Below are 12,606 nucleotides of genomic sequence, written 5' to 3'. Positions count from 1 at the left end.
TGGTTCAATACATTGACACGAATCAGCCGGACTCGGGTCACCCAAAGATGGACTACTTGCCAGATCGAGGATCGAGGTAGGACTTAAGGTATTGTCTTCAATATTGCATGGGGTTATTTGCTGCATGCTGCGCACTGTGCTTTGCCGATTACATAGACTGCAGAGTACAACCAGAGATGATGGTAGGAGCTGTGTGTCATGGAATGAGTAATGATTGGGGAGCAGATAAGGTAGGAATACTTATAGTTTATGTACTCCGTGGGATACAGGAGACTGATCCCGACCAGAAAGGAACGGCCAAGAGGAATGGAGAAGATCCAGAAGGCGTTGGAAGGCTCGGTGAGGACGGCGGCGGTCACGCGGGAGGCGAAAAGGCGCTCCAGCGGGGCCGATCGCTGCATGGCGGTTGGGGCCTGGCCCGGGGAGGATCACCGCCTGACATCACCCTTTTCCGGGGTTCTCGTACCCTGTAGCCTCTGTGGTCTGTACCCTGACAGCCAGTCCTCGTTACTTTGTTATGCTCCTTGGCGGCTGGTTTCACCGCAATTGCGCTCCCTAGCTACTTCTTACATTCCGCGGCAGCTCCTTGTCTACGCAGTAGCTCAAGGTTTTTTCTTTTTTCGTATTTTCTTTTTTTATTATTAAAAAAAAAAAAAAAATCTATTTTGTTGTTCCACCGCTCACCCTGTAGACCACTTGTACCTTCTCCACTGTTTGCCTCTAGTAAACAGCTCTTCGTTGCCCCTTTACCAAAAGAAAAATCACTAATTCCTCCCAAACCCTCCTTTGCCCACATTCTTTCCCCATTACGTAGGTAGAGCTACTACTACATATACTGATTCAGCCCCCCCAGCGTCCTCCTTTTCTACTTCTGTTTCTCTCTCATCCCCATAATTTCTGTTTTGTTTTGTGACCAAGAACACTTCTTCCATTGAGAAACCCAATTCCCCGAGATAATAATCTCATTGCTGTCATTGACTCATTCCTGCATCCATACGATTCGAAATGTTCAGGCCCACGGTCGCTCGTCAGGCCTGCAAGGCTCTTAACCATGCCTCTCGTTCGGCTGTATTGACCGCTACATCGCGGCCAGCGGTGACGAACTCCTTCCGTTCCATCTCCTCCACCGCGCCGCGTGCCAAAAATGACGAAGAAGACAAGATCAAGAACGACCCCTTCTTGACAGCAACCACAAAGGCTCCTGAGGGTACTCTGGGGGAAACGGAGGGTCGCTTTGCCCGTACAGACGAGAGCCTGCAGATCGAATATCCTGATGACGAACATATGCCTCGTTCACCCGTTGTCCAAGGACGCGGTGGAATGCACTTCAAGCGAACCCTAGCACAATTCTCTTTGGAGAACAAGGTCACACTGGTCACGGGAGGAGCTCGAGGTCTGGGGCTGGTCATGTCTCAGGCCCTCGTCGCGTCGGGATCCGATCTTGCAATTGTTGATTTGAACAGTACGTATACCCGTATTGACCAGGGAGCGATTTATCCTAATTGTTTCCTGTAGAGGAAGAAGCTGAGGAACAGGCACTTAAACTGGTGGAGCAATTCCGCAAGGAAAACCCTGGGTTGGAGCAGTAAGTCATCAATTGATCCTGTTCAATCCTTGCACATGGCTAACCACACTCGTCTTCCTAGAATGCCCAACGTTACCGCTCATTACGCCGACGTGGCCAACCCCGACTCCGTGAACGCAGCCATCGCCGAGGTTATTTCCAAGCACGGCCGCATCGACAGTCTGGTCACTTCCGCTGGGTTTACCGAGAACTTCGACGCCATCTCTTACCCCCATGACCGCATCCAGAAGCTCTGGGGAGTCAACGTGGACGGCACATACTTGTTTGCGACGGGTGTTGCCAAGCACCTCATGGAGCGTAAAGTCCCGGGCAGCATTGTCATGATTGGCAGCATGTCCGGTGCCATTGTCAACGTTCCTCAACCCCAAGCCCCCTACAATGCCGCGAAGGCTGCCGTTCGCCATCTGGCCGCCTCGCTTGCTGTCGAATGGGCCGGTCATGACATCCGAGTCAACTGCATCAGTCCTGGATATATGCTGACTGCTCTGTATGTTTTGCTTCCATATGACGCATCAAGTGCAGCTTTGCTAACATGGACGTTCCTTTAGGACTCGCAAAATTCTGGACGAGAACCCCGAACTGCGAGACAAGTGGATCTCCCTCATCCCCGCCGGCAAGATGGGTACTCCTGAGGATCTGATGGGTGCCGTTACGTTCCTCTTGAGTGACGCCGCCAAGTACATCACCGGCGCCGACCTCCGCGTTGACGGTGGCTACACTCTTACCTAAGTGTGTAGCATACCCTTTTGTTTTGGTCGCCATGGGCGATCGATACTACTGTCTTAAGTATACAGTATGATGTACGGACTTAATCATGGATCGTGATAGACCAGCTTCTTTTGTTTTGTTCTGGGCATGGTACTTTTCTGGTGCTCGGATCAGCTCTTTACGCCTCTTGTTTTCTTGACGAGGCGATATACCCATTGAGCTGCATTCCGATTGCTTCTGCGTTATGTTGGGGGAGCGACTCCCGAGGAATCAGGTGTATGTTTTGATATTACAAGCGAGAGCAGGGCGGTAATTCTTGTTATGGAGTACTCAAAAAATAACGGTTGGAATTTGTTTGCAATAGATCTCTTGTCGCATTATCTTTAGCATGATGTCATGTTTCGATTCAGATCTGTGGAGCTGTGGGTCAGCTTTAATTGCGAAGTATGAGTCGGGAGTCCCAGTGCCCACAGTAGTCTAATCTGTATCAAGGACTCCTCCGCAACAAGAGTAACATGGAAGACAGGAAATGCTGACTGATTTCTCTCCCTGGCCAGATAGCAGGGTAATCGCACAGGCCGCCACAGTGCAGGATTATATCGGCGTCCGAAATTGACGGGCGATGGAAACTCGTGCAACACTCTAGAAGTGTGTTTGTCCCCCCTGAAGCCATGAATTAAGTAATTGTCTGCAGCCGACCCTGCCGCCAGGGGTTCCTTTTTTATTTTGATTTTTCTTCGCACCGGGGGAAGCAATTGTTGTCATGACGTTGAATTTATTTTGCCTTTGGTCATTTATTTACCGAGTGCAACTATAGCCTATCAATTTGATTTGTATACTGGGGTCATTGTTCAAAAGTCTGCCACTGGGTTGGCGTGACCAGGGCGATATGCATAGAGCTCTGGATATATAGGGTGTACGTAAGAGCAGGACATTTACGCCTCGGTTCTCGCGCTTTGGTTGCTTATATCAAGTATATTATTCTGTTGTTCTACTGGTGGATGATTTCCATTGTGAGCTGTGGAAGTTGTTGGAGTCATACCCTATTTTCCTAGGGAGTTAATGGTTCCTGATATCCTTATGAGCAGCACCTGTGGAAAATAGACTACCGAATAAATGCAGCTTACATTGAACAGTATTGAAGGGGACTGTTCTAAGGAGACTATTCTGCTAACATCATTTGAGACAGTAGCAAGACGTGCACCGCCCATGGCTCGGTCTGCCTCCCCGCGGGGTTGTTCTGTATCATATGCATCCTGGAGCAGAGGAAATGAATCGAGTTGACCTGTAGAGAATTGGCCATGTAACTATACTCTGGACTGACTAAGCCCAGCGCTAGACCCGATGGGGCGTCCGAATGATGGCATCAGGTGATCCGCACGCGTGAGGGCGTCGCCGGCGCCGAGGAAGTTGACCTTCTGGATTCCTCCGTAGGATCGATGGGGATCAATCCAGTCCCCGCCGTAAGAAGGGCCTTGGACGGAGAGAGAGGATTGTCATCATTCTGATTACCCACTTGGTACCACGTCCCAAGACCAGTGCCTGGCCAAATGACTGATGGGCCGTGGGGGTCTCGCCATCAGCGAAAGGAAGGTGGTGGGCCAATAAACCCCGAACTCCCGGCTGGATCGACGCAGTTAGTCTTGATTTAGGTCTGACAAAGACCGTGGGAATGCGCGATGGATCTCTGGAACTGGCACCGAGTCTGGGCTGACCATCGCCAATAAGACCAAGGAACCAGGCATCTTCCGGGTCAGTTGACGGCAGATCCTCCCTCCCTGGGGCCCGCTTAATTCGCCGAGTTGCTGGATATCATGACCTCGCATGATCGTTTCCGATGGGGGAAGGGCGGCCACTGTCGATTTGATATATTCCATGCATCGCTCACTTCTTCATCACATCCACATCCTGGGGTAAAAATACACCCGACTTTTCGCCCGGCCCTGCATTGCTCCGATTATCCGCGGCTGTCGACGGCGGTTCTTTGTCCCTCGTTTGCTCGTATACGAGAGGAAGGAGAAGGAGGAGAAGGAGGAGAAGAAGAAAAAAATTCGGCTGGCAAGGACTGACGTGGTTTTTCTTTTGTCAGAGAAATCACCACGTCAATAAGACGATCCCTCTTCCTCCGGCTGTTTACTCCTTAGTTTATCGGAACGCTCCGGCTGGATAGATTAAGGCAGCAGGTGCCTAAAAGATCGATCGACTGATCCGAAGGTGAAACTACGCAGAAGGGCTTGGTCGCTTCTTTCTCTGCACCCTGCGGCTGAAATAATAAATCAGAAAGCAAGTATCTGGTGCCGACATGGCTGCACCCATTTATTGGTGCTAACCTGCTGGGTGCTTGTTTTCGTTTCTTTTTCGTTGGCCACTGACAACCATCGGCCCTTGCAGCTGTTACCCCAGACTGGCCATCGAATCCCTCACCCAGTCGCCGCAGCCTGCTTTTTCCCCGGTCTTCACGCGTTACTCATTGGCCCTATCTTATATTGCCTGCCTCCCTGCTTTGCTAAATCAGTATTTGTTGCCTCGCGAATTCACCGCCAGAAACCCCGTCATTGCCATATATTTGCTAGCTGGGGCCTTCTCCCCGCCCTTCTTTCTCTTCCAACTCCTTTCTTCACTCCTTTTGTTTCCCGTTCTCTGATGTTTTGATCGCTTTTACTCCCCGCTCTCCCCCCTCTGATCATGTAGTTACCGGAACTCTGCTGCCCACCTAGTATTCGGTTCAATGTCGCCTTGCTCTTCTACAATGGATGAGCTTCCTAAAGGGTTGGTGTCGTCAACAGGACAGGTGCCGTCGACTCTGGAGGATGAGACTGCAGTGGATGTCGGTGACATTGTGCAGTTGTGGAAGGGTGAGTGCCCTCGATTGCTATCAGTACGGGGGGGCCTGCCTGACTCACACAACGTAGCCTATAGTGCGAATGCCTCGGTCCACGAGGGTGACATGGGTCACAGACTGGAGAATTTCTTCTGGCGAATCTGGAGCAGCGAGGACCTCTGCAGATCGATAGATGGGTCTAGACTCGCCAAGCTGTTTCTACGCATATCAGAGGCTAGTCCATTATCTCTCGCCACTCCGCAGCCGACAACCACCAAGGTGCGAGCGGAAGATCATAGAGCCATTTCAGTAGGGACACTGACCAGCGTTATCAGGCACCCCAAGCACGATCTCACACTAACATAGCCCCTAATGACGATAAATCGCCATCCAGCAACGGGTCCAGTCGCACGCCTATGCCCCCACCCATCTTAAAGAAATCAAATACCTCGCACGGCGAAACGCAGAAGACCACGCGACTGCTGCTCACTGGAGTTGGAGGACAGAGTATCACTCGCAAACCATCCACCCCTCCCACTCCAGTCCCTCCCCCCAGCCGGAAGGCCTATTTTGTAGCAGGCAAGGCAAAAAGTAACAAGCGGCGACCCGTGCTCATGCGACGCAAGTCCTCCCAAACATCTTCCGGGGCAAGTACCCGTACCCATAGTCCGCAACGGATCCCAACTCCGCTGACCTCCACATCCCCGGTTCAAATTTCGGAACAGGACAGCGGCAGCACGACGGAGATGGAGGAGCCATCAGTGGAGGGTGAGTTTTATACCAAGTCATCGATCTTAGCAACAGCAAACGTTCTTGACATCTAATTTATCACTAGAACCTCCCGAGCCTGGTAAAGAGGCCAAGGAGACAACGGCCGGCACAAATGAACTCCCCGCATCATTTCTAACCAGTCTTAAAGGCATTCTGGGCGACAAATGGGTCCCCTCGCAGGGGACCAAGTCGACACCCCCCAAATGGGGCTACGTGACCCGCGACGACTTCACCCACTATGATGTTAACTTCCTCTCGGCAGAGAACTACGCGCCCCAGCCCTCGTCGTCGTCACTCGTCGACAAGGACTTCCGCACGCGCTTCGCAGAGAGAAAACGGCAGGAATACGAGGAGCTAGTCCCGTCGCTCGGAGAAGCTGCAGATGCAGACGCCACCAATGCCGCACCTCAAGCCACAACTAACGTCTCAGAGGTTGTTCTCCCCAGCGACGCCGTTTACACACCATATTCAAAGCCCGGACCCTCACCTGACGAGTGGGTGTCCCCCACCTCTGCCAGCTCTGGGATTCCAATCATGACGCCGGCCACGGGGTCCATGTCAAGTGCAGGGCGCATGACCGGCGACGCGACTCCATCGCCTCAGACATCGATGTCTGCACCGAAAGGACGGAGTCAACTGAGCGTATTGATTGAAGAGAGCCGCAATAAACAAGCTGACACCCAGGTTGTGAGCATCCCCGAGGACGCGTTGAATTCGGCAGAATGATAGCATGACATGACAGAAGACTAGGATAGGCTGGTTATCAGGACTAGGATCCTACATCTGGAGAACCGATCATGGATTGGAGGAACTGTAGTACACGCTGATGAATTGGTATTATCAGGAAAGATCAATGCAACCGCTCTGTTTGAGTACATCTTCCGTTTTCTAGTAAAATCACCCAACTCCAGAAAGAACAGAATAACAAACCCATGCAACATCAACTCATGCAATAACAACACATCCCACCCCATCTCCCCTTCACAACCCAACCACCCAAACCAAAGACCCAACCTGAACCAACCCACTAAACAACCTCCTTCTCCTCCTCCTGCTGCTGATGCTGCACCCCCTTAAAACTCTCCTCCCCATCTCCCTCCGCGCGATTCCCCCTCCACCACCTCAAACCCGCCCACGCCGCCGCCCCAACCGCCATGACCAGACAGACCAAATCGATCCACACAGCCCTGCGCATCTTCTTCTTCTCGCTGCCCAGATACTTCGCCGCGAAGACGCCAAACACGACCAGCCACAAAATCACCAGAATGCCCTGCCACGCAAACAGCCCCATCAACACCCCCGCCTTACCGCCCACCGCCCGTGCCTTCACAAACGCCACATACACCAGCAGCCCCGCAGCCGTGACAAGCGCCAGCAGCGCCGTGATCACCGCATACACGGCCTCCGGGGCGGCGGAGTCGTTGCGTTCGTGCGCGTTGTGGATCTCAGACCCGTAGAGGGCGAGGACGGTGATGCCGAAGATGAGTTGGAGGGTGTGCAGGGTCAGCGCGAGGTAGTGCTTGAGTGGTTTCTTGGGCGGAGGGGGCGAGGGCTGGCCGAAGGAGCGGGCCGCCATGTTGAAGGAGCTGGGGTTCGAGAGGTCGTCGGGGTGTTGGCCTTTTTTGTTCGCGTTGTGCTTTTTGGCTTGGTTGAAGCCGAATTTGAAGATTTTGAGGAGGATGAACCACATTTTCTTTCTTTTTTTCGCTTTTGTTTTGGGTGGTGGGTGGTGAGGGTTTGATTAAGTAGGGTTGGAATGAGATGTTGTGAATTGAGACACTTGGGTCGATTCGGCAAATGATAGGTGGTAGAGTAGTGTATGTGTGAGTATAGTCCGAAGGAAAGACCAAAGTAATGAAGATCAAGTCAAAAAAGACAGAGGATGCGCCAGCGCAGTCAATTAAAGTATTCGGTATACGAGTCTCAGGATGGGATGGATGCAGTATGAAAGAAGGAGCAGAACAATGCGCCGAAAGAGAGAGGAACAAAGGAAAGCCGAAGTGAAAGAGTCAATGAATCGAATGAATGATGGAATGAATGGTTCAATAAAGGCGAGAACCTCATCCCTTTATATGCCTATTCACGCAGTCCTGTCTAGATCCCCAGTCTCCTCTTCCCTGCCCTATCCCATCCCATCCCATCCCTGTCTAGGTAGGTCCTCCAAACTGCCCGACCTAATAATAACCGCCCACAGACCACTCACCTCCCTCGGCGCCTCTCGTCCATTGATCTCGGCGTCGACTGCTGCGTCCGAAACCCGCCGTCAGAGATACGCGCGCGCCAAGGGCTGCAGGCAAACGGCCGTCGAGTTTCATTCAGCGACATCCGCAAGCGCCCAGCGGGTCGTGCAGAATGGAGGGACTCTGAAGAACTGGACGAGTGATCTGACTGGAGGAGGCCAGGCGCCGGGAAGAGAAAGGAAACAAGCTACGATCTCCAGGGTTGAGCTATATTTAACTCCTGCACAACCAGGGCCTGCGATTGGATCTACCGGCGGGACTTCACGTCTACAATGCACACCTTCGGAGTAACAAAAATCAGGCAGATGCCAAGTGACAGTCTTCCAATCAAACTAAGTATGCAACAGTCCTATTCAAACCCGAACTGGATCGTTTCATCGGCGAAACTCCTTCCTCCTCTTCTCACGCTCTCCCTCCCCTCTCAGACTCAGCTCCTGCTAAAATTATCGATGCTCATTTGTAGACCCTCCTGAGGCAGAAAGGCCCCAAGACAAAAATAAAAAATAAAAATCAAATATTGCTCCACAAATACCATGTTCCTGACCTAAAAGAAAAAAGCCAAGGACAGAAACGTTTCAATGCACATTCATTATGCGGCTGGCGTGATCCTCGTCAAACCGGAGTGGGGATTCATTGATGCAAAATCGTCTGCAAAAGACAACCATAAAGGATGGGAAGTAAGAAAGAAAGAGAAAAGAAAGGCTAATCAGTACTGCAAAACAGAAAGACACAATGGAAAAGGAATACGGCGCAGTGGACAAGAAGGACGAGATAGGCGCAGGGAACCAAGAACAAGAAACCGAAACAAAGGTCGCTCACGACAAAGCACCACTGTCAGGGCGGTCGATTGGTCCCTCCGTCCGCCGCGCCTTTGACGCCCGACGCCAGCTTCGGGGGTCCCGGCGGCACCGGCGACTTGAACGCGGCTGGAGGCGGTCCCGGCGGCGGCGCGGCGATGCTTTCGTCCTCGGGGTCGTTGGCTAACGATTCGTCGTCTTCGTGCCCTCCGTGCGGCCCCATGGAAGAATGGTCGGCGGAGGTTCGGTCGTACCCCGGCTCGTACGCCGCGGGCTGGGCGCTTGAGTTCTTGGCGGCGTTCTTCGTCGCTTTCTTGTTCTTGCGTCCTTTCATCTTCGCCTTCTCCAGGAGTCGCTTCTTCTCCGCTAAGCGCTTGCGTTCCTTGCGGTCCTTGATCTCGTACTGTCGGATCAGTGCCTCGGGAGGGCGCCCAAAGATACTCTCGTACTCGCAGAACTCGCAGATCCAAATGTCTTCCAGGCCGGGCGGGTGCTGGAGATTGGTGTACTGCTGCTGAACCTTCCGCCCTCGCGCAGCCAAGGCGTATATACTACCCGGGGACCGCTTCTTCTTCCGATCGGCCGGCGGCGGTTCGGCGTTTGCAGCGGGCGGGTTCATGTGCGAGGCGACGGGCGGGCTGGTTTGTGTTCCTTGCGTGGAGAAGGCTCGCGAATTCGATGCCGTGGGGGTGAGGGAGCGGGGAGAGCGGGGAGAGCGATTCTGAGCTGGGTACGTGTTCTGCGCTTGCATTGCCATTCCCTTGGACGAGTCCGATTCGCAGGTGAAGGTGAACTGGGTTTTGGTGGGGGTGGTGGGCTGACGCTGCTCGAGCATACTGGCGTTGTCCGGGCGAGGCGGCGACGAAAACGCGGCAGCGGCAGCATTGGCTATGGCGGCGGAGATGATTCCCTGCTCCGACTTGGGAGCCGGATCACCTGAATCCGGATGAGTGGGATGATCCCCCGAGGCAGCACTGTCCAACATACCTGCCGGTCCTGGCGAGGACATCTGACCGTCCCGACGACCCGCTACTCGGCCCTGAGGCATGCCTGCCTGCGCGTGAACGGCCGTTGGAGGAGCTCTCCCCGGACCGTTGCGAGGCGGGTGACGCGCCAGTCGGCCCCGTCCCGACCCCGAGTTCCCACTGGCGACGGGAGATGCCGGGCTCCCCGTTCCATAGAAGGTACTCACATGGCTTCCATCCATCTGTGCGGGAGGTGTTTGGGCAGAGCTCGTCAGGCCCATGTTGGAGAATTCCGGCGAGAGGGTGGAGTGGTGGCTTCCCAAACTGCCCGGGGTGGGGATCTTGCGCTTCTTCTTATTGTTAGTGTTCTCGAAGGCATCATACCCGTCAGGACCTGCCGACTTGGTCGGTGGCCCTTCCCCGTTGCTGGGGAGCGGTTGGGGTGGTGCAGACGGCGACAAGGACGACCCGCGGAAGCCGGCACTGCGACGAACCACCACCGGACCGTCCTCGTCCCCGCTCTCAAAGTCGACGCCGTTCTCGTACAGGAGATGGGGATCCCGCTCGAGCGTCTGATCCGGGCCGTCGCTCTGCTGCACGTATATCTTGGATTCATTCACGGCCTCCCCGCTGTCCGCTCCACTCCCGTAGAAGAGCTGCGTGGCCGGAGGGGTCGGGGGATACAAGATCGTATCGGCCGCATCGGACGACAAGCGCGAGCGCAGGGTACGTTTGGGAAGGGGACGAATCAGCCTGTCCGGATAGACTGGGGACGGAGTATCGGGGGCCGTATTATACATCCCATCTGCGAAGAAGGGGACAATATCAGCACCTGAGCAACAGCAGATCCTCTCCTTCGCTTGCTCTCTCTCTTTCTCGCGGGAGTTGGCCATCCGATTCTAAGCAGGTTGCACACGCTCAGGCCAGACGATGTCTTCCCAAGAGGAGCAAACATTCTGGGTGAAGAAGCACATACTCAACGTAGCAGTCATCATGCCAGAATCTCGGCTCTCGCGACCTCCACGACCGCAGCCGAACGGCTTCTGCTGTGTCCTTATATTCCAATCCTATGCCGGGCGGAGAAGGAAGGTGTGAGCCTCTCTCCCTCGCTTTTTGTTTTCCTTTTATGATTTTGGTTGAGGTTCCTTTAATTTTTCCTTCTTCCAGATTGACCACCGGATTATCTATAGCCACCGATACTTTTTTTTTCTGGGCTGGTTTTCTTTCAGACTTCCTTCTCGATCCCGAAATTGGACGGGGGAATTATGGAGGAAAGTGGGAGGGATGGAGGAAATATGGAGAAGTTCCTAGACCGCACTACCCACCGTCAGTTGTCAGGTTCGAACAGCAACGCTGGCAATTCCGCCGCCCACACATTCGGTGCCTAATGTGGCCAAGGGATTCTGCCGGTCTTCCACAGCCCGCAGCAAGACCGAGATCCGGCGAAGGGACAGTAGAGAGGTCTTACCAGGTGCCCAAAAGAAAGTAGCGGTGGTTGAACTGCAGCCAACGGTTGCAGACTTTTGTTGTTCGGTAAAAGAATCCCAAGGAACCAAGAAAACGAGAACCGACCGACCGTTCGGAGCGAACGAGCTACTCCATAAAAGGGGGGTAAACCAATCGACGCCGAGACGCAGCAAGAAGGCAGAAAGAGGAAGAGGCCACGAGCAGGACCGAAGTCCGACGACAGACAGGCCAAACACAAGTACGAAAGGCGCGAGCGAGGCGGAGGGGAGGGGAAGTATAGGTCTTAGACCGTCCCGTCGATATCCAGGAGGAAAAAGGCGGAGGGGAATCGAGCGAATGTCCGTTAATAATTCCTGCTCGCCGGCTCCGCGATTCCCGCCCGCTGATTGGCCGCTGGCCCGGCCTGGAGTGCCTGAGGCCTGCGTCTGCCGCTAGGCCCGATTCGGGTGTCTGCCCTCTGCCTGACATCAACGGTTCATTCATCGTCACCGACAATAATCTGTCGTCTCTCTTCTCGTCTCTCTTCTCGTCTCTCATTTTTCGTGCTATCACTCCCATCTCTAACCCAAAAGATTGAATTCCCACCTCACCCCCACCCCGACAATCTCGACGTCCTCCCGCCATCACCGTCCCTCCCTTCCGTCTCCCCTCAGAACTAATCCCAGGCACCCTGCAAGCCGCAGGACTGAGCAGCGCACCTTGCGTGGATCACCTCCTTTGCCGTTCGGTAGCCAGCAAGTCCCGGGTTATACCAAGTTCTACAAAAAGCTAGAATAGGAGCAATTCTCCCTCCCTTCAGGGCATAATGATCTCACTCGTCATATATGGTGTTCTTGCTTCGTCGAGAGATTAGACCCGTCCATTAGACATTCTCCGCAGTCATTCTTGCGCGCGACACAATTCCGGGATTAGGTGAGCTTGGCCATCCTGCCGCGCGATGGGTGGCAGTCCCGGTGTTTCTGAAGACCGAGAGAGCTTATCCCCTCGGCCCCAGTCTGTATGACGTTGCCCATCGAACCGGGGATTGGATATGTATACCATTATACCATCATACCATCATACCATCATGCCATGACTATTGGGATTTAGGTGTTTCTCCGACGCTCACTGGGGGGAAATTGGTACTCTCGTAGAGGCATTTCGACTAGAGGGAACGGATCGGCCTTCGTTGCGACGCTCTTCGGGTTTTCTGGCCCGAGACTGTAATCGTTCTGAGGATAGGGAAACCGAAATCTAGTAAGCAGAGTTTGAG

General features: G+C 53.7%; 5 protein-coding genes across 5 annotated transcripts; 3 read left to right on the top strand and 2 right to left on the bottom strand.

Annotated features, from left to right (window-relative positions):
- Positions 1-702: 702 nt before the first annotated feature.
- On the top strand, positions 703-2,669 carry P170DRAFT_414564 (putative D-arabinitol dehydrogenase ArbD). The gene is made up of 4 exons (XM_024847021.1): positions 703-1,462; positions 1,516-1,585; positions 1,647-2,072; positions 2,134-2,669. Exons 1-4 carry the CDS (start codon positions 1,006-1,008, stop codon positions 2,312-2,314), a joined length of 1,134 nt encoding a protein of 377 aa, XP_024701202.1. The 5' UTR covers positions 703-1,005; the 3' UTR covers positions 2,315-2,669.
- Positions 2,670-5,042: 2,373 nt separating this feature from the next.
- Positions 5,043-6,611, top strand: P170DRAFT_364881 (GATA-like domain-containing protein; the record flags this gene model as incomplete). Its single annotated transcript, XM_024844669.1, has 5 exons — positions 5,043-5,148; positions 5,206-5,393; positions 5,450-5,882; positions 5,950-6,308; positions 6,381-6,611. The coding sequence occupies 5 exons, from the start codon at positions 5,043-5,045 to the stop codon at positions 6,609-6,611; spliced, it is 1,317 nt and encodes a 438-aa protein (XP_024701201.1).
- Positions 6,612-6,683: 72 nt separating this feature from the next.
- On the bottom strand, positions 6,684-7,892 carry P170DRAFT_439594 (uncharacterized protein). Its single transcript, XM_024849875.1, has one exon. It carries the CDS (start codon positions 7,573-7,575, stop codon positions 6,913-6,915), a length of 663 nt encoding a protein of 220 aa, XP_024701200.1. The 5' UTR covers positions 7,576-7,892; the 3' UTR covers positions 6,684-6,912.
- On the top strand, positions 7,721-8,688 carry P170DRAFT_255083 (uncharacterized protein). The gene has a single exon (XM_024843045.1). It carries the CDS (start codon positions 7,814-7,816, stop codon positions 8,414-8,416), a length of 603 nt encoding a protein of 200 aa, XP_024701199.1. The 5' UTR covers positions 7,721-7,813; the 3' UTR covers positions 8,417-8,688.
- A 271-nt stretch (positions 8,689-8,959) lies between these two features.
- P170DRAFT_429073 (uncharacterized protein) lies at positions 8,960-10,879 on the bottom strand (the record flags this gene model as incomplete). Its single annotated transcript, XM_024847874.1, has 3 exons — positions 8,960-9,858; positions 9,910-10,692; positions 10,864-10,879. The coding sequence occupies 3 exons, from the start codon at positions 10,877-10,879 to the stop codon at positions 8,960-8,962; spliced, it is 1,698 nt and encodes a 565-aa protein (XP_024701198.1).
- Positions 10,880-12,606: the final 1,727 nt, after the last annotated feature.

This window comes from Aspergillus steynii, assembly GCF_002849105.1.
Source record: "Aspergillus steynii IBT 23096 chromosome Unknown P170scaffold_7, whole genome shotgun sequence".
In the NCBI taxonomy this organism is placed as follows: domain Eukaryota; kingdom Fungi; phylum Ascomycota; class Eurotiomycetes; order Eurotiales; family Aspergillaceae; genus Aspergillus; species Aspergillus steynii.
Note: the sequence above shows the minus strand (reverse complement) of the source record. Positions and strands in the feature narration are given on the sequence as shown.

Excerpts from the sequence above, each read along its gene's own strand:
- P170DRAFT_414564 (XM_024847021.1), top strand. The coding sequence starts at position 1,006 with ATGTTCAGGCCCACGGTCGCTCGTCAGGCCTGCAAGGCTCTTAACCAT. Across the intron at positions 1,586-1,646 it reads GAAAACCCTGGGTTGGAGCA|AATGCCCAACGTTACCGCTC; the intron begins GTAAGTCATCAA and ends TCGTCTTCCTAG. Across the intron at positions 2,073-2,133 it reads GGATATATGCTGACTGCTCT|GACTCGCAAAATTCTGGACG; the intron begins GTATGTTTTGCT and ends ACGTTCCTTTAG.
- P170DRAFT_439594 (XM_024849875.1), bottom strand. The coding sequence starts at position 7,575 with ATGTGGTTCATCCTCCTCAAAATCTTCAAATTCGGCTTCAACCAAGCC.
- P170DRAFT_255083 (XM_024843045.1), top strand. The coding sequence starts at position 7,814 with ATGGGATGGATGCAGTATGAAAGAAGGAGCAGAACAATGCGCCGAAAG.